This window comes from Vicugna pacos, chromosome 15, assembly GCF_048564905.1.
Source record: "Vicugna pacos chromosome 15, VicPac4, whole genome shotgun sequence".
NCBI classification, from domain to species: Eukaryota; Metazoa; Chordata; class Mammalia; order Artiodactyla; family Camelidae; genus Vicugna; species Vicugna pacos.
In genome coordinates, this window is record NC_133001.1 from 1,924,325 (window position 1) to 1,945,438 (window position 21,114).

At 42.8% G+C, this 21,114-nt stretch overlaps 1 protein-coding gene across 14 annotated transcripts in view; it reads right to left on the bottom strand.

Annotated features, from left to right (window-relative positions):
* Nucleotides 1-5,133: 5,133 nt before the first annotated feature.
* Nucleotides 5,134-21,114, bottom strand: part of LOC102541550 (coiled-coil domain-containing protein 144A-like) — a 134,269-nt gene continuing 118,288 nt past the window's right edge. For 13 of the 14 annotated variants that reach the window (XM_072937405.1, XM_072937414.1, XM_072937404.1 and 10 more), the window contains 6 exons: nucleotides 20,612-20,764; nucleotides 13,904-14,269; nucleotides 13,138-13,328; nucleotides 11,337-11,547; nucleotides 6,572-6,617; nucleotides 5,134-5,412 (listed from right to left, as the gene is read on the bottom strand). In XM_072937405.1, coding sequence (XP_072793506.1) covers nucleotides 11,355-11,547; nucleotides 13,138-13,328; nucleotides 13,904-14,269; nucleotides 20,612-20,764 — 903 coding nt within the window. In that variant the 3' untranslated portion in view covers nucleotides 5,134-5,412; nucleotides 6,572-6,617; nucleotides 11,337-11,354. Of the gene's footprint in view, nucleotides 5,413-6,571; nucleotides 6,618-11,336; nucleotides 11,548-13,137; nucleotides 13,329-13,903; nucleotides 14,270-20,611; nucleotides 20,765-21,114 lie in introns of those variants that run through there. The other variant, XM_072937412.1, reaches the window with a different exon arrangement.

Consider the following 21,114-nt stretch of genomic DNA (forward strand, 5'->3'; position numbering starts at 1 on the left):
ACCCTTCTTCCTCCCCAAGGCCCCTGCGCCCCTAGCCCAGGGTGGGGGGCTCCAGATGCTCTCACCTCTGGGCAGTGTCTTCTTTGAAATGACTTGTCTGCCTGGCCTCAGATGGGACCTGAGACAGGTTAGAAGGTGGAGGCCATGGGCCTGTGCTGGGCTCCTGGGAACCCTGTCGTGACTTACCCTCTGCCCATCCCTTGCAGACACAGCCCTGGACTGCGACCTGAACTGTGAAGTCAGGCAGGACAGGGGCTTTGTGGACAAGGTAGGGGATCTGTGGCTGGGCCCAGGAAGGGGGGTGGAGTTTGGAGCTGCTCTAGGCTGGGTTAAGATGGATGAGGCCCCTCAGGTGTCCCCCTGCCTCCCAGCTGATGCCGAAGTCTGGAGGGGGGGCAAAGAGGAACCAGGCATGGCTGGGGGTTTTCCACTGAGAGAAAAATCATCACCAGGAATTTTCAAGCACACAGGTGCCCAAACCTTCCTTTGAAGGGAAAAGTCCTTCTGGATTTTCAGTCTAGACTGGGGGTCAGCAAACTTTTTCTGCAAGTGAAAGCTAGTAAATATTTGAGGCTTTGGAGCCATACTGTCTCCACTGCAGGTACTTGGTTCTGCCACTGTGGGATGAGAGAGCTGCAGGCAACACGGAAACAAAGGGATGTGACAGTGTTCCACTAAAACTCCACTCAGAAAAACAGGCAGTGGCTGAGCCAAATGTGGCCCCTGGGCAGTAGTATGTTAAGCCCCTGATGTAGGTGAAAAGGGAAACGTACCAAGGATGAAACTAAGAGCTTTGGGCTGGACTGTGGTGGCACTTGGTGCCCTGGGAGCTCAGAGAAGAAGGTCAGGATGGGTTTTTTGAGCAAGGACTCACTTGAAGTCCGCTTGAGCTGGGCTCCAGAGCGATGCCAGAAGGACGACATTCCAGGTGTGGGGACAGCAAGGAACAAGGCCTGGAGGGAGGAATGGGTCTTACAGTCACGAAGTTGCCTAGGGAAAGAGGATGCTGGCTGCAGACATTACACGGACACACATGAAAGACAACTGTGTAGTTAGACTTGATGGCGTGGGCACTAGGGAGCCATTTCCATTTCTTGAGCAGGAGCAGACCTATCCTTAGAGGGTGGGGTGAAGATGAACAGATGGAGTTCAGAGGCTGGCTGGGGGACACTGGGAAGGGGTGCTGGTTGGTCAGGGACCCCACCACCAGCTCTGCTTTGCCATTGGCAGCTGAAGTGGGTCTGGGGGCCTGGTGGATGTGGAGCCCTCCTGCTGGTGATCTGTGACAGGGACAATCTGAACTGTGATGACCAGGATAACTGAGCAGCACGTGCACTGCCTGCAAGGTGAAGGGGGCAACGGGGCAGCTTTTGTTCCTAGATTTTCAGCATCGTTGCTCAGCTACCCTTCAGGGATTCTGACCCACATGAGCGGCTCTGAAGGCAGAGTTTCAGCTCCTCATACACCGTGATGTTCCTTCAATCCTACCTCAGACTGGCAGCTGGTCCTCCCCAACATCCCCAGTGCCACCGGGCACACACACAAGGGCAGAGCTCTGGACGTGAGCTGACTCCCCTTTCTCCCCCTCTAGGGGAGTGGAGAATGCCGACATAACTGAAGCACCTACTGTGAGCCGGGCCCTTTCCCAAAACTTCCTGACCATTCAAGCCAGAGGGCAGCATCTCACTTCAGAGGTGAGGATGCTGAGGCCACTGGAGGCACTCCGCCAGTCAGCAGCAGATCCAAGCTTTCCTATTCCAGCAACAAATCCGGCCTCCTCCCCGAGTGCTCTGCGTTCCTTGGCCCTAAGGATCACAGGGACTGAGGAGAGTGGTCAGAGGGGTCCTCAGTTCATCCCCCCAATTTTGGCCAAGATCCAAGCAATTGCCTGTGGCGAACATCATTGCTGGGGCTTGGCACATGGGGTCTAATAACCACAAGATTTAGGGGCTCCCAGGACTGAGGGGCCTGTAGCCCCTACAAGATCCTGAACCTTCTGGCTGAGATGAGCACATCAGAGCCAGAAAGCTGAGGGACCCACAGCAGGAGGGAATGTCCGTGTGGAGAGCCGGGGGACAAAAGGGGTTTGCTGCATCTGCCTGGAATTGCTTTCTCATCACCCGCAACTTCAACCTCACCTCTGGCAGGTACTGGGTGCCTGCTGTGGGCCAGACACCATGACAGGCATGTCACATGGTTCTTGCATCCTCATAGTCTGAAATCAACCGTTTGGAAACGTTATCATCCCCACTCTATAGCTGAGGAAACTGAGGTCCAGTGAGAACAGCCACTGAATTCCAGGGATGTCCTCACCAGGTGGATTCTGAATCCCAGCGCAGGCTGCCTGACTCCTGAGCTCTGCACTGACTCCCTCTGCTAACAGGAGCTGGGGGTCCTCGGGCAGCTCCTGTGGGATCAGTCTTCTATGTGGATTGTTTCAGAGCTGCACGCCCATCCTCTGAAGTAGGGACCTGTGTGGTCCCCATTTTGCAGGTGAGGAAACCGAGGCAGCTCAGAAAGGTGTAGGCCCTTGGCCAAGGTCACAGAACCCACATTTCCTGGGCTCAAGTTGAGGCTGACCTGAATCCCACCGTGAAGAGAGAATTCCTAAAGCCTGCCCCATCCAAACCCCTCATCTTATGGCTGGTGAAGTGGAGCCCCAAAGGGGAGCAGAGGCTCGCCCAGGCCCCACGGTGGTCGTCGGCAGCAACGGGACGCAGGTCTCAGTGGAGTCCCTCACATATAGTTTCCATTTTACAGATGGGCCAATTGACGTGTGGAAAAATCAATGGCACAGAGAAGGCTAAAGGGAGAGTCAGGGTGGTAAACCCAACTTTGGCGCACAGAGCTTCCCGAGACCCCCTCCCCTACCTGCCAGACAGGGGGCAGGGCTTCTGGCTTCAGCCAGCTTGACCCTGAGCCTGCCTCTGCAAGTTCAGATTTTCTGCCATTCCCTCCCTGAGCCCCTGCCCCTGGCCTGTGTGCTGCTCTGCCTCACCTGTGTTAGCTGGGGGGTCTCAGCCAAGGGCGGTATGAAATTGGTGCTGTATGCCTTAAACTTATAATACAGTGCTGCATGTCAATTATCTCTCAATAAACTGGAAGGAATAAATTGCGACTTGGGAGACACAGATTTGGGTAAAACTGAGTGTTTCAAGGACGGGAGTCAGGGGCTTAAAAAGACAAAAAACGAAGAGGCTGTCAAAAGTTGCCTGATGAGAATTGTGACTGACACTGACGTGCCAGTCAGGAAACCTGTGTCCTTAAGGAATCACAGCTTATTTCAGGGTGGGGGCTTGGTCAGTAGCTGAAGTTTCTGGCAGGCGTTCCGGATGACTTCATTAGGGCAATAAATGCTCACGGGGCCGGATTCTCTGTGGGCTGAGATGTGCGTAAGTCACACCTTCGTGAGCCCTCTCGAGCAATGCAGACTCCATTCTTGTTTTTCTTTCACAAAGGCGGTCTTCTGCTGCCGGGAGCGGTGACCCCAGCTCAGCCTGGAGGACGTTCAGGTGAGCTTCAGCTCACTGGCCGGTGCTGGAGGAAGAGCGGCGTTTGCCATCGATCTCTTCCCTGCAGGCGCGGCAGCGCCCACGCCAGCTGAGAATGAGCACAGCTACCTGTGCTCAGGCTTGAGCTGGGGTGGGGGCGGGGAGCAGTCCTCCACTCTTCTAGGCTCATTTGGCTGGTCTAAGAATTAACCTGGCATGAGGCCGACTAACAGGAGAATAAACAAAAATTGAATGACACATATATTTCCTGTGTATACCGATGGAAGACAGCCAGGGTAAACTGAGTGAACTCACCAAGAAGGCTGCAGCCCTCACCTTCAACATCCTCTTCAGCTAAAGACTAAGGAGGAAGCTGCAGGCAGCGGTCAGTACAAAGGTCAGTTACATGGAATGCCCGGAGGAATGAGAAGTTCAGTTAGACAAGGGCTGGAAAGGTGTCACTTTGGTTTAGACGTGGGAGTCATCAGTGACTCGCTGCGTGGGAATGGAGGAAGGGAAGACACACCAGAGTGGGTGGGGACAGACTGCTGGTGGGGAAGCAGGCAAATGTCTCAGGAAGTTTGTCGTCAGAAGTAAGACTGTCTGGTTCACGTGAGAGAGAAGAAACAGAGGGAGATGTTTACAGAGGGAAATCTGAAATCATCACTGAGAAGAAGGTGCAAGTTAACTAAAAGTAGCAGGATCGCTGGGCAGTGTGTGACTTTCTTCAGCAACACTTAGATGCCTGGGGGGATTTAAGGGGGAAGAGTGATAGTCTGTTGTGCAGCTGGGAGTTTTGCCATGTAAGCACACTGAAAAGACAGAAAAAAAGGATCGAAGTAGGAGTTATTAAAAATTTAGCTCCTGGAAATTGTTGAGAAGGAGAGTATTTCCTTTACCATCTTACATTCAGTGATTGGGAACCTGCAAATTAAATTGACTAAACCAGATTACTGTGAGAAAAAAATTACATATGAATACATGCAGGAGTTCACAAAGCAATGGGATTTGAAGGGGTGGCTAGAAGTCGGGGCTTATATGCAATTTAATAAGTGACAGGAAATGGAGAAAGGCATTTTCTGAAAAACAAATGACTTCTTGGTGAGAGGGGAGAGAAAGGGCACTTATGGTAGAACAAGTGACATTTAGGGAAAATAGATAACGCCATAGGAGAATGTATGGGAGAGATGGCAGGTTTGTGACAATGTCCGTTTGAGTCTGGTGCTCGGAACTTGTCTCTAATTTTAAGACTGTTTCCAAAAAGTAAATAAATAAGATGAAAAGCCTGAGGCAGATTTCGTTTCTCCATGAGGAAACATCTGTGAAATCAGTGTTTAAGGTAACATATAGAAAGCCTGATGGCACTGTAACGATTGTTGTGATCCATCAGAACACTGAAACAGCCACAGCAGACCCAAACGCTGTCTGTCTAAATCTTTAGGTCTATAGACAGTGATTAATGCTGGAAAATTCAAAAAAGCTATCAATCAACACGGCTCAATATCAATGACAAGTTTGGTGGGTGGCTGGGTGCTGTTTAAACAGCTTGCATCCGGGCTCAGTTTGAGTATATAATACTCGAAAGTGCTGGGTTTTATTCCCAAAATCTGCTTAAAAGTCAATGAGATGCAGAGAAACGTGGTTTAAAATACTACATCAATTTTAATCAGGCACATAGAACGGAAGAGTATTTTCCCTTAATAAACAGTGTCAGTATCTTACATAACGGAAAGTAAATAAAAGGTTAGGGAAACAGCCCAGCAGGTAAATGTTTACAATTTGTCTTGCAAATCATATATTTATTCTTCAAAATCTCCACGTATTTTTCACGTGCTTTCGAAACCAGATCTGGACTTAGACTTGACTCGTCCATCAAGGCTACGAGAGAGTCTGTAGGACTTAGATTCAAGTTCAGTAGTAGCTGGAAAGAAAATGAAAGAATTAGATTCTTTACTTAAAATACTTCATAGGTAACTAAATGTCAGTTTATTTTTTAAGAAAAGCTGAGACTCTTCTAAGTTTTAACAAGAATGAAAAATACGTACATACGATTACAACACAAAATACAAGATTACTACTCTAGACTTTGCCCAGGGCTGCACGTTGAATTAACTGCTCTTGTAGCTAAGGATCAGAGCCCCTGGTTTTCTCATTCTTCATTTACTCAGCAACCATGTACTAAGGCACTGTGACAAGCACTGGAATCACAAGATGAAGATGACAGAGTCCACCCTGAAAAATCATGTACCGTAAACTGGAAAAATAGATGAACAGGCAATTTCGGTACAGAGACATAAATGCCATGACAGGTATAAAAGAGTGCACAGTTGGAACACTCAGAAGGGACGTCCAGCTTTGTGTCAATACTGTCCCCTCTTTGGTGGCCGTGATGTGAAGCAGATACCTGAAGGAGGAGGAGAAAGTGTGGGAGGGAGAGGCAAGAAGCAAACAAAGAGCAGAGGCAGGAAGGGCACCCGCGGAGCTGGACGCAGTCTGACCAGTCGCTGGAGCGAAGGGGCTGAGCAGGGGAGTAAAGAGATATGGCTGAAGACTTTGGCAAGAGCCAAATCGATGTGGATGTTTTTCTTCCAAGCTAAGGAATTTGGAATTTTTCCTGAGGGCAAAAGGTTAACCCCTGACAAAGTGAATGAGAGGAAATTAATTGTCATCCACCAGGGGACAGGTACATGAACTGCGGTTGCTTGAGTCTGGGTTTTTGGCCTCAGTCACTACCAAACTTGAGAAGCTGATGACCTCCATGCTTTCTGAGAACAGGTCCGTGTGCAGATGACAGGCCCACGGGGACAGCAGGAGAGGAAGGGCACAGCCAGAAATAGAGAGAGAACACAGACTTCCTGAGATTTTTTTTTAAAGCTATGGATCGTGATGAATAAATGAGGAATAAGTACACTTATCATTATGAATGAAATTATGCTTTCACATTTTTCATTAGATATGTGTAAGAAAAAAATTTAACATAGTATCTGTTATTCAAACAATAGAATGAGGTGCCATTTACTCTTTACAGTGTATTTCGGAAATCAATGCCTAAATTTAATTCAGAAATGTTGGCAACATACCTTCTTTTAATTCTCTATCTGTATTATTCTCCAACTTCTTCAGCATCTGAAATAAGTCAAATATTATTTTTAATGTGTAAGTTAAACAAGAAACACTATCATAGGAATGACAGCTAGCTTATGAAGTGTGGCCTTTAAATAAATACTTTTAGAGACTTGACCTAACTTGGGGATTGCTTAAATAGAAAAAATAATCACAGGAGTAAAATAAAATAAATTCCTATTTACTTTGACTTTATATAATAGAGAACATATGTATGTAAGGCTATTTAGATTCCCCTGATGGAAAGCACAGCAAACCCTGCCCTGTCGGATGCACATAATCTCAGAGGGCGATGCCCGTCTCAGAGGGCGATGCCCGATCTTATCAGCACAAAAAGTTTAAACAATTCAAGTCATGTTCTACACTGAATGCATTACTCTGCAGTTCTCAGAAAAACTGCCCTTTATAAAAGTTTAGTTTTTTTTAACGTTAATGGATTTTTCCTTAAAATGAACTTTCCATTCCTGCACTTTCAGAAAACTAACATTTTAAGGTCTGTTCTTGCTCATGTTTTTAGCACAGAATCGTAGATGCATAAAATGAAGAACAGGGTTCTGTTATAATGTCAAGTGAAAATTCTACTGGCAAACAAGCTAAGCAAATGTATTTTGCTCTCTGTATATGACTAAAATATTTATATCAGAAAATCTGCTTGAAGAAAAGAAAAGGAGAGGCTAGCGCCAGTTTCAAAAGTTGGTTTCTGATTCACAACTTCCCAGAGTTAGAAACAAGGAAAACAATAAGTAATTCTTTAAATGTAACTTTGTTTCCATTGTAGAAATTAGGGCCAACTTTTTGAAACTTGACTTAATTAGTTACACATTTAATTATGAAATGTGTGGGGACATTTCAAACTACAAATGTCCCCACCTAGAGTGTTCTTTTAAAAATCTTTCTTATAAAAGTCACCCGCTCACTAAACAGGGTCTAAACTAGTACACCAGACATAATAGACACCGTGGTGGTAACAGCGACATGAGAGCCGAGGCCTTTGTAAATGTTAGGTGCAAAGACAAAATTTGGGGCTACCATTTGCCAGTATTTTCACAGCCTGTTTTCCGTAACACTGTCTGACAAGAGCATTCTACAGAGGCCTTCTGCCATCAACAACGTGACAACAGTGCTAGGTGGGTCCTGTGAAGTGAAAAACGCCTAACAGATGAAGGGAGGAGACTTTACTGAAATAAATTCATGTAACCGTTAATAAACACTATGCAAAATGTAGATCACAATTTCACATGAGCTGAATGTAAGATTACTATCTTTTCCTCTGTAAAGCTATTTTCCTAAATAGGTACTTCTGGTACCTTTATGTTTATTTCTAGGTGAGGACCCCCATGTCCAGATGGTGGAAGTGGTCTGAAGTCCAACATTAATAAGGAGAAGGCACCTGCAGTTTAAACTTTTCCATTTAACAAAAACACAGAAAGGTGAGAAAGTTATACACAGGAAGACAATGTATCAGCAAGTTTTAATTCTAATGATTTTTAATTAGGAGGATTCTCTCCTAACTGGCAGTTTGCAGACTATGTCCCATAGAAATGGAAGGTCCCACTGGGGACACTTCAGGATTGAGGTCAAAACTGAGGTCACAGGCTGAAAGATAATGCTGCCCTCTCTTTCTGAGATCAATTTGATAAAAACACACTTGCCACACACGTATACACACACGTTCATTTCCAAAGTGAATATGTTTTCAGATTACTGATACTTCAGTTAAAATTTGGTACCATTCTTATTTTAAATGTTATAAAAATAAGTACAATTCCAGAAATGTAATAAAATCAAGTCATTTAACTGCTTTGATTCATTATCCTGTTGTAAATAGGTTAATGTATGAAGGAAATGACACTTGTCAGTTTGTAACTATTAAATGCATATATTTTGCTGCAGAGAAAAGAAATGAGAAAGTATTCGTTAATCAAGGAGCTAAAAAATTAAGTACAGAGAAAAAAGTGAATGAAAGAAAAAGAACTGGAAGAAGTTGAGTGATTGTCTTTCAAAAGATAACACGCTTCCTCATTTGTCCATTCAGACAAAATGAAATGAGGCCAGGAGGGAGTCCACAGGGCAGAGAGCTGATAGCAGAAACAAGGTTACTGAACTCTGCCTCTGCCTTATGAGAGGTGAGCTTAACTACTGTGATAGTTTGATTAGAATTAAACTTCAGAGTGGATGTGCCCTGCCTTGGAAGCCTACTTTTAAAAGAAACGTGACCAGATTCTGCTGAGACGCAGTGCTGTGTCATGTAAAAAGTTAAAGTCTTAGGAATGTTAATCACTTTAGCTCTGGTGCACTGCTATAATCCCATTTAGAACAAGGGCTGCTAAACTGAATGGACATTTGAGAAATTTAAAAATTAGTTAAATAAATCATTAGAAAATGTTTGAAAGTGTCAGTAATACACCAAAAGTCCAAAATCAATGAGTGTAAAATTTAGTCTTCCTATTTAAAGTAGATTTGAAGGACATTTATTAATTGTGGCCAAGCTTCATGTTAGGCACACCAATACTTAAAAACACTTGAACATAAAAAAACTTTAAAACAGAAATTTTGTCTGTTATAATATTGTCTGGAATCCATTTTTAAGTTTTCAGTTCTCAGAAAAAAATTCTATGTGCAAGAAAATCGAACAGTGATATTATCTGCTCAGGCTAATTTTAACTTTCTGTATTTTACAGTAATATAGTTAAATAACAACATTGAGTAAAATTAAAATTGCTTCTGACATGTAGGACAAAACATCCCAGAAATAAACTAGAATGTGAAATCTGAGGGTAAAAATTAGCAAAACAGATAGGGGTCCATCTGTTACCGCTCCAACGATGTCACGTGACAAGGCTATATATTTCATGCAGCGGTAAGAGAGGCAATAAACCCAAGTGTTACGAACTGGAAAAAACTTGCTTCGACAACCAGCACTACTGAAATCACAGACTTAGAGCAACACTTCTGTCAAGTTAGAAAAAAATGCGGAGTAAGCTGGAACTCCACAGTAGGAACAGTCCAAAATGTTAAAACCTTGCACATAAAGGAGAATGTTAAATTCGACCCCAATGCCATTTTTAACATTTTGCTTTCTAGAGCCATAGCTGAAAAGCTGTGGAAGTCTGTTGTTTTGTTAAGCCCCATGCAAAAACCCATCCCTTCCTGTCATTTTAAACAGTATGTTCACACCTCTCATAGCATTACCCTATGTTTTCCCAGCAGAAACAATTACATCCCTAGCAATTCCACAAGGCGCCTTCTTTCTCTAAGTCTGACTAAGAAATCTGTAAGCAGTAACTGCACGGTAACTCCTGTGAGGCGCCCGGCAGCGCTGAGGGAGACGTGTCTCTGCGCCCGGACAGAGCGGGGCTTGTTAACCTCCCTGCTAAACCCAGCATGATTCGGCCCCACGGCCTCACAGAACTACGTGTACCTCAGAACTACAATACTGAGTTTAAAATAAATCATTTTCCAGTGTATCTAGAAGTACTAAAACATAGACACCTCTTTCCCCAAAAAACATTAAAGGAGAAAACTGTCCTCAGGAGCTTTCTCTTGCATTGCTTTTGCACTCACACTCTTCCACCATCATCCTGCAAAGTGACACACTGTCGATTTTTTGGTGACAACTAATGAAAACATTTCGAGTTTGCATCATGCTGAGCCACTGGCGGAAGTGTTAGCCATGCATTTTTCTTTAACACCACGCAGTCCGGTTTCATGACTCTGAAGCACTTAGACTCAATTTACCTACAACATTGTCTACGAAACCTGAGCTTTTTTCTTCTTTGATTTATTATGACATGAAGCCAAGCGAGAAGAAACAGGTTGAGACCTCACTTAACAAGGGCCCGTGCTACCCTTCTCTGCATCAAGATCATGAAAACACCATCAAACCATAAACCAATGCGCACCACTTTAAATGGCTATTTTAACAACGATACACAATGAAAACTGGTTGTAATTTAAAGACTCCCTATCGTTGCCACCTCGGTATTCCTGCAGGTGAGGGCAAGACAGAGACATAAGTGAACTTCATTTTAAAAATTTAAGTATTTGCTTTACTTGACTACATATTTAGAAATGTTCTACAGTTGCTCAGTAAGACATTTTATAACAATTAAAATAACAATGCTATAAGTAAAATAGCAATTAAGGATGTACTCTTACAGAAGAAAATGATAAAATTTTTAAACTTAAAAACGGAACTTAATGTTTTTAGTGTTACAAGTTTATTGAATTCACAAAAAGAATTTATCTTGGATTCCTTTAAATAGAAAACATCCGCATGTGGTTAAGTAGCTCAATGCCAATCATTTACTTATGCTTAGGGGTAGAAAAACTGGGGTGCAGCAAAACTTGAAAATTAGTATCAACCGATGCCAAACCGAAATCAATCAGAAACTAAGCCAAACATTGGAAAGTGGATCTCTAGTTATTTGGCACTAATACTTAATTTCTAAAATAGAACTTAAAATGGAGCTTTTTAAGGAATTTAAAATTTGTCAGTTTAGTTGCATTTATTGAATAAAGTTAATGACAGGTATCTCTTGAAAATTGTAAGTCCAGGGACTTTAAAAAATTATAAAATTTGTCTCCTTTCTTTATTAGCACAATTAATTATGGCTTTTACTTAGTGTGCATAAGTCGAATAAACTCAGAATTTCATCAAATTAAAAACAAGAATTATATCAGAAATCTGAAACCCAAGGAAAAAAAGGTACTATAACTAACCCGGAACAAGGGATCGCTCTAGTTAGTTGAAGGGTCTGGAACAGTCCTGAAGCACCCTCTTCGAGTAAGACTCCTTTTAGTCTCCGCGCTAGTACCAGCAGCAGAAGGCGGTCCGCCAACAGGCCTTGTAGGAGCAAAGCCCGGGAAAGAGCTCTTGTGCTGTCTCTCCAGCTGAAGCTTAGAGCTCACCTCGGCCAGCCTCTCATTAGCCCTGCGAGGATTGCAAAACACAGATTTCATTCATTTCATTTTCTTCGTAAGTGATGTGTATTTTTAAAGTTGCTATAATGGTAAACAGATTGTCCCATTAAACTGCGTTTTAACACCAAAAGTATGTCAGCGAAGACCTACTGTAAACAATTACAGTTTAAAACTGTCCTAAAGAAGGAAGTATGTCCCTGGGGGGGGCCCTTAACTAACAAGTACCTCAAAGTGGGGAGAGTCAGAGATGGAGACGCCCCCACAGAGGACCCCCACTGCCTTCTGCACTGGCTGCATCTAGACATACTCATCCTCAGTAAACCAGTTTAGAAATAAAAACTAAACCATCCCTCAAAGCCATTGTCAAGCATTTGCTTTCACCCCCCTTATATACACATTTCACACATTACCTGGGAGAAATCAAGCATGCGGCACTGGGCAACAGTTTAGAGCCACCACCTCTGGGGGGCACCACGCGGCAGAGTCGATGGTGGGAAAGAACTACGACAGCGCCAGGGGCAATTTCAAGTGTCCCCCAATTTCCCAAAGCTCACTAGGTTACTTCGCTTTTACCAGAGGCCTACATCAGCACCTGCTTTCCATAACCAAACAAAATCTCAACCGGATTTTCACTTTTATGGAAAAAAAGCAAAAAGCCAGAATAGCACTGGGTGTTTGTTTTAGCCCGAGCCATCAGAGGGGCAACAAGCACCCTGAGCAGCGAGAGGGGCCCCACCGAGCTCCTTCCCCAGAACCACCCTCAGTGTCCCGGCATCACGCCGCCACGGCTTTGGGCTGTGTCTGTGAGCGCCTGTGCTTTATGCATATTTATTTCATGCATCCACCAGCAAGATGTGTCCTAACTGCCTCTTTGCTTTACACCGACAACTTTCATAGGAATGCTCTACTTTTGGATAGCGGGGAGACCTGTAGCTTGTAACACTGCTACTCAGGCACCGGAGGTGGGTCCCGCCCTTTCGGTCTTCCACACACCCCCTCGGGCAGGCCACCATATTCTTCTTAGCCACTTTGTGAACCACTATCCTGCCCTTCACCCCTATGTGAGTTTTCCCCTATTCCCCAAGCATGCCTTTACGTAGCAGAGACAAACTTAGAAGGGTACAGTACTTCGTCTCGGGGTGCCCACGAGCGGTGACACCAAATATCACAATCAAGAAAGTAAATTCACCAAACACCAGCATGGGGCCCCTTGGGTTTACGTTGCGCTCTTCCAAAACACAGTTAATTTTAAACTCATTAACATTTCTACTTATGGGAATTCCAGCTGGAAATTTTGTGATAATGTGGCTGTCTAAACTACAAAGTTTGCAAAATCCCTAGTTTAAAGACTAGATCAGGTTAAATATATGCAAATATAAAAAATAAAGTCATGTAAAAGCAACAAAAGGCAGGGAGATGCAAACTGCCCTCGACTGACATTTTAAAGGAGAGTTCATTTGCTAACATCATTCCCCAAAATTACACTATCTAGTTAGGTCTCACTTGATACTCACTTCATGAACCTGGCTCAACAAAAATGATGCCTTAGAGGCAAATTAACGACCTAAATTATTTTCTATAATTCTACATTTTGACTTACGAGGTTAGCTGACTTGCCAAAGACTTTCTATTTTCTAGCTCTTCCAGGTACAGTTGCTTGTACTTTTCCAATCTGTTTTCATTAGAATCAGTTTTTAGTTCAATTTCCAGATCTTTAACTCTCTGTTCCGTTTGACTGACTGAAGCACGTTTACACTCTCTTAACACGTTTTCTTGAAGTGCTGCTTGTGCCTAAAGCACATTAAAAGGATACCATTTTAAAAATAATTATAACCTGAGTAATTGCAGTCTGTTTGTACTCTTTATTTTCAGTCAATGACTCAGCAATTTTAAGTGTGAGAAAAAAGCTGAATGTTAAACTACTTATCATCAATGTCAAGTGAATTAAATCTGAATTACAAAATTAAAGTTGAACCACTCTTATATTAGTACTCATGTAATGTGATACTTAGAAGAATAATAGGATCAACTTAAAATTTTAAAAATTGAACAATACAACCTAAGAGTAATCCCAGAGTGTGGCACAGCATTTACATCACAATATATTCTTTTCCTCCTAGTAGTCTTGATTTACACCAATTGGTCTTAAAAATGATTCTCTAGTGAGAATTGTTCTGAAAGATCAATTTAGTGATAGTGATGATGGAAACTGAATTATTTAAAGGGACTATCAAATGCGGCCTTCCTTCCAGAAATCTACAAAACAAACTGCTATATGGGAAGTAGAGGAAACACATAAAATGTACACATCCGAACTGTAATTCTCAGCGAAGTGAGTTAGAGCACGTTACAGATCAATGCTTCACCTGTAAACACTGGCTGATTCCTTTCAGTTTTTCTGCCACATCCTGTCTTATTTGCACCTCGGTTTCCTGTCTGTACTGCACAGCTCGCCTGAGTTTTTTCAGTGTTTTTACTACATCCCGTCTTGTTTGTTCTTCAGTCTCCCGTTTGTCCTGCTCCACTTGACTGTGATCCACTGTATTCACTTCGAGGTGACGTCTGAGGTTTACTGCTTCTTCCTCCAACTTCTTCTTCTCCTCCTCTAGTGCTTCACATTTCTTTTGCGTCTGTTTCACAGATAATATCTCCTTTAGAAGAAGCTGAGTTTCTGCACTCAGATGGAGAAGTACTGAAGACGCAGATTCCTCTTTTGCTGGAAGATCAGCATTCTGCATGAAAAAGGTAAAATTGTTTGGTAAGAGGTTAGCAGACTGAGAACAGCCTAACTCTAACCCAGCATCAAAGGTTGAAATAAATTCAGTTACAATAAAATGGTATATCTACCTTGTGGAATGGAGAAACTCAAATTACTCAGAAAATCAAGAAAAAAAGTTCAAACCACCAAGAGTCACAAAAATATACTGTTTATTGTCATCATCTTTGTTATACATTTGTACTTGGTTTTACACTCTTATTTTTCTGTAATTGTTCCATGTCTTTCCTACATAAAATGACTATAAGGCACCTCTTAGTAGAAAGTCTCTTACCCCTTCCTTCCCCAAGTCTTAACTCTTCATGATTTTTAAAGTTTTAGGGAGATCATATTGAATTACTTAAGGGCTGAATTAATAAATGCCTCCCAAAACAAGACTTTGAAAAAAAGACTGCAATTAATACATCTTACAAATACGGATTCTAATGCCATAAGCCTTTCTCCGAACTACAAATATTTTATGCTAGTTTGAATTGCATTCCAAGGAGCAATGAATGATTCACAGAGTTAAGGAGAAATCCATCTCCTAGTGTAGTGGTTTAGTAAGATGACCCGTAAGTTCTTCTAAACAAACAAAAAAGCTTTCATTCTTGTAATCCTTTGTGGCTCTCCACAAAACAAGAAAACATACTCAACAAAAACAAACAAAAAAACTTGCTGGAATTTCAGTGACACTGGCTTGGGAAGAACTGCTTTCCTTCAGATAGACGCATTGTTTGGTGAGACAAGGCAGGCGGAGATGGTGGTTGTAAAACATACATCTCTACAAATTCCTTGACACTTCCCTGCGAAATTCCCTCCCCTGAAGTATGTACTGGCCTCAGTCAACTGGTTTCTAGGGGACAGAACGTGGGGGCACTGCTGTGTGATTTCTAAGGCTAAATGGCCTCTGACTTTCACTCCATAGGGATGCTCACCCTTAGAACCCAGCCACCACGTTGTGAAGCCCAGGCAACCTACTGTGTGTACACGCAGCTGTCCCAGCTGATGACCCCAGGGAATGTCCTTAACCAAAGCCAGCTCCAACTTCCAGACATGTGCATGAACAAGCCTTTAGATTATTTTAGTGCCCTCTTGATGCCAAGTGGAGAAGAAATGAGCTGGCTCCACTGAGCCTTGTCTAAACACAGATTTTGGAACCAAGCAAATGCTGTTTTGAGTCACCAGGTTTTGAGGCAGTTTATTATATAAATTATTAGCAATAAATAACTGGCACAGCTATTGATATTAAAAATGGGGCACAGCCATTAAAAAAGAACCCAAAATGTGGGGATGCCTTTGCACCTGGAGGTAGGCGAAACCTGAACAGATGCAGAGAAGAGTAAGAGTGAAAACCCAAAGTGTCCACGAGACTGTTAGTGGAAGCCTGAGGGCCCTTGAAGGGCTGAGAGTGAAGGATTGTAGGCCAGGGAAGAAAATGATGCCCCTGAAACCGGAAGAAATGGGACTATAGCTACCGAACAGCTGAAAGTAAAATTGACAAGAGAGATAAGCTAAAACAAACAAAAAGATTATTAAATAGAAAGGAACCAGGATTCACTAGGTTCAAATACCTGTATCCCATTTAAAGCATCTCCACATGCCCAATGGTCACATACTGGGTAAGCAGAGAAATGGCTTCCGGGCGAAGATCAAATCTAGGGTGCAGCCAAGGAAAACAGTCTAAAGATGAAGCCAAGACTGTTAAGACCTTGGAAAGGTCTAACGTGCTGCCTCAAATTCCTTTAAAGATCTTAAAAGCATAAGAATTTCAAAGGCGTGGTCCCCCAACAGCTTCACAGGAAGCCCAAGGTGCAGAGTTTATCTCAAAAAGACGTGAGAGTAGCTTTTCCAATGGCAGGAACCCCAATAAAATTCACAGGAAACTCAAAGTTTTAAAGAGAACTGTGGTAGCAAAACTACTGCTTACTAGCTTGGACTGAAAGAGACAAGACAGTGCAAAATGGGAGGAGGCCTTTGGGCCTCTTTTCTTAGAAGGTCTACAAGGAGGAAGCTGGCTTGAGAGAACTGCTCAGCTGCAAACACAGGTCACTGCTCATGAAAGGGACAGAACAAAGAGCTTAGAGAGGGCAGCGAAGGAGAACCCCTCCCAGGGTTAGGACTAAGTCCTAATCAAAGAGCCAACAGCATCAGGCTGCACTGCAGAACAGGTACGGGCCAGCGTGCCTCCCATTTTCCATCTGTGAGTGAGGGAGTCCTCAGCAGTTCAGGAGAATGCTGGGTGTGTGGTGGCAAATAACCCGTGTCTCCTTATCCTCAAGCCTCAGCACTGAGGCGTGTACCCAAGGGCTGTACTCCAGAAAGCACGCCCAGGAGCCTCAGCCCCACCTGGACCTGGTGAAGATGGGAAAGTAAGACCCGGGGCTGGAGCCTGAGCCTACGACAGCGACCGAGACCTGCTTATGCCTGAGTAGGGACAAGTGGATTTCTCGTATGGAAGCAGTAACAAAACATTGTGGCTAGTGAGTAGATTATGCTGGGTTTTGAATGTCTCCATAAATTTTCAAAATTAATTCCATAAAAAAGGTACAATATGGGCCAACCTTAAGTGCCCTGCTCCTAATGAACAGAAAACGGTGGAAGTGGCACCGAGTGAACTGCAGGGCTCGGTTTGAAAAGGCACTTCAGCTTCTGCCTCGCTCTTAACCCTGGAGCCCAGTCTCAGGCGGGCAAGCTTGGGCCACAGAGACAGCTTCCGTGTTCCAGGGGAGGTGCTCCACCTGCCCGCCCCACCTAAGCCACAGCCCACCGCCGCCATCAACCATCAGACATCAATGGATGAACCTTCACATGATTCCAGCCCCCTGCCTTCGAGCTGCCCCACCTGAAGCTGAGAGGAATAGAGGCCAGCTGTCTTGGCCACACTTTTCCTAAGTGTAGGTTGTGAACAAAATAAATGCTTATTTAAGCCCCTGAACTTTGGGGAGTTTGTTAGGCAAAAACAGATAAACAGAAGAGTGGATGAAAAAAGATAGTAAGAAATGTAACTTGAATAGAGTAGAAATTGGTCTCCTATAAACTGGAATGTAACAAACGTTGAGATTAACTTATTAATGACAAAGTGCTGATGAGAAGCAGCAGATAATTGAAAGAAAGACCTCAGAACTAGCGAGAAGGAAGGTACTTTAGAGTTCCCTCCAATTACAGCTTCTTACAAACAGGCATGTATTTCAGTTTCCCCTCAACTTTGAGGATAAGGAAGACTGGTAAGCAAGGAGACATAGGATGTGAAGTTTAATAATTGAAAAACAACAAGAAATAGTCAGTTTACCAAAATCAACCTTTTTACCTCATTTCAACGAACTGAACTTCTAAGAGACAGGCAGCTTTGAGAACTTAACTAATCTAGCACCCACTCTTCATTTTCCTTTCCTTAGAGAGAAAATAAAATATTATGGAACCATAAATGTAGTGTCCTTTGGCATTATTTAAATACAATTTTTCCTTTACCTTACTTAAAAGCTTGTTGGTAAGGGAAGGTAAGACTGTCTCAGCTTCATGTTGTAGCACAATGCTTCTCCATATCACACAGATTGGCTTTGAACTTTTGAAATTCAAATTATTAATCTGTTATCTGTTTCTGATAAACTGATTGAATATTATCCAATTTTTAACAGCTGTACTCTTGGAAAATTTCCCTTGGATGGGATGAAATATTTATTTCATTAATTATGCATTAAGCTATAGAATACAGCCAGGCATCTCTCCTTTTAAGTAAAAGGAGGTAGACACAGGGAGCTGAGAATGCAGGATCTACACCAAGAACAAGATCGGCACCAGTGTTACACACAAGAACCAAGCCAAAAGAGGACTTCATCGTGAACCGCAAGATGATGGATTAGAGAGGTTTCCAAAGAGGAAGGTTGAATTAATCTTTTCCAGGCTTAATCTTTTGCCTCTAGGTAGTGAAATCTATGGATGTGTCTATGAATTATAATGAATGCAACATAATGAAGTGTATTGCAGACTGAGTCAGCAGATCCCGTGACCATGATTTGATGGAAACTGGAGTGAAGTGGGAGGCACTGGGTGAGAAACTAAAGGTCTGAATGGGGGGAAGGAATGGACTTTACCTTTGCAAGCCTACTTTCTGTCATGTCAGAGTCAGCAAGGCATAAGCTGGCCACAGGCCCCTTCAGGACGCAGCAGATCTCCACAGAAGTGGAGTTACAGACATTCCGCGACACTAACTTTTTATTATTATGTAAAACAACTGGTAATATGCAAGAAGACTCTGAAAGAGTTCTCATAACATCTGAATTGGTATTGGCATGGGACAGACATGGATCAATGCATCACCACTGAGAATCTAAAAGAAACCCTCACATTTACAGTCAATTGATTTTCAATACGAGTGTCAAATAACTGAATGAGACAATAGTCTTTTTAACAAATGGTACAGGGACAACTGGATATCCACATGCAAAAGAACAAAATTCGACCTCTACCTCATACAATATATATAAAATTAACTCAAGATGAAAGAGCTAAAACTACAAAATTCTTAGAAGAAAACAGGCGTGTGTCTTCATGACTGGATCTGGCACTTGTTTCTTAGGACAGTAGAAGACAGAAATAGATTAACTGAACTTCATCAATATTAAAAACTTCTACTCTTCAAAAGACACCATCAAGAAGGTAAGAAGGCAAGCTCCTGAACAGGAGGAAACACTTGAAAATCCTACATCTGATCAAAGGCTTGCACCCAGCATACAAAAAGGACTCTGACAATTCAATCATAAAAAGACAACCCAATTTGAAAATGGGCAAAAACCTAAACAGACAGGTCTTCAAAGAAGATACACAAATAGATAAGCACATGAAAAGGTCCCCAACATTCTTAGTCATCAGAAAAATGCAAATCAAAGCCATAATGAGATGCCAGTTCACACCTACCAGGAGAGCTGATGACCAGTGGTGACAGGAATGCACAGAAATTGGGAGAATTATACACTTAGGATAAAAATGTTAGATGGTGCAGCCACTCTGGAAAACAGTATGGCAGGTCCTCAAAAGGTAAAACAGAGTTACCATATGACCCATATGACAGCATTTCCATTCTTAAGTCTATTCCCCCAAGAAATGGAAACATGTTTACACCAAAACTTGGACAGAAATGTTCACAGCAGCATTATTAGGAATAGCCAAAAAGCAGAGGCAACCCAAAGGTCCATCAACTGATGGATGGATAAATGGTTTAGCCCCACAACCGAGTACTGTTCGACAATAAACAGAAATGGAAATACTGACAAGCGCTGTAACATGGATGAACCTTGAAGACGTTTTGTCAAATGAAAAAAGCTAATCACGAAGGACCGCACAGCATGTGATTCCATTTCTGGGAAATACCCAGAACAGGCACATCTATAGAGACAGAAGTCAGACTGGTGGTTGCCAGGGGATGGGGGGGCTGCAGTGCTGGGGGTGATGACCAAGGGATGCAGGCTTTCTTTTTGGGGTGATGGGAATGTTCTAAAATTGATTGTGGTGACAGCTGCACACCTCTGAATATACTAGGAGATACTAACTATGCATCCTAAACGGGCGAATTATATGATACGTGAATATTTTTCTTTTTTGGTGGAGGGAAGTAATTAAGTTTTATTTATTTTTAGAGGAGGTACAGGGGATCGAACACAGGACCTTGTGTATGCTAAGCATGCACTCTACCACTTGAGTTATGCAATCCCCCTATAATATGTGAATTATATCTCAACAAAGTTAAAAAAAAATCCAAAGGCAGGATCTAGACAATTTTCTTAATTCTCTACTTTGGGTGTACAGATGTGATCTGAACTTCTCCATGCTTTGACAACATGTCTAAAATGAATAGAAAATGAAGGCAATGTCTAACTTCAACTGGTTTGTATAATGACCTTTCTGCACAAGGTATTCTGAAACCCATGAAATAAAATCACACAGATTCTATATCCATTCACAAAAGTGAAGATGAGACATGACAATTTTCTGGAACATTCCAGGAAACATTATCCTCTGATTTTATCTAGCTTGCCTCATTCTGGTGAGAGATCACTAAAACATACTGTTTCATAGGATAAAAAAGTTAACTTCTGTGAGGAAAGAGGTATAATTCTCAACTTCTCTAAGGGTAAATATTATAAGAAAAAAAATAAAGAACGGCAGAATGAAAGTCAACATTTAAGAAACAAGTGCATTATAAAGATAATAAAAGTGAAATTATAATGAAGATGCAAAAGAAAACTCTCCCTGAAAAGCTAGTGTCCTGCAACACTCTGCGCTGCACGTTCACGGCCGACGTGCTGAATTTCATACATACTGAGTTGGCAGTTTGATGTGGCTTCCTCTCTCCATCCTGTCTCTTATTTTCTGAGTTAGTTTGATGATGTGCTGTCACCTCCAGGGATGCTTCCAACATGGACACTTTCTTTCGGGTGTCAGCCAGTTCTTGCTGAAGCTGTCTCATATGGGCCTAAAAAGGTAACTCTGTTACTGAATTTTCAGTCACCTTATCATTAAGTTACATTAATAATATATAACTCCAACAAATGGGCTTTGAGAACTATCCCCACAGACATCAGTTCACCTTCTTTTCCTCATAGGCACACATTCCTGTTTACTGAATTTCATTAAACACACAGAAGGCGTGACCCTCCTGCCTTACTGACAGTAAGTTAACTTAGACAATGGAGGCAGCCCCACCAGCCACTCCCTGCCCCTCCCAGGAAGCAGCCGAGCTTCACCCCCACTGAAGTCTCCGACAGAAAGGGGTGTGCGGGTGGGCTGAGTGGTGGTAAGTTCCACACTGTGGAACATTCTCCC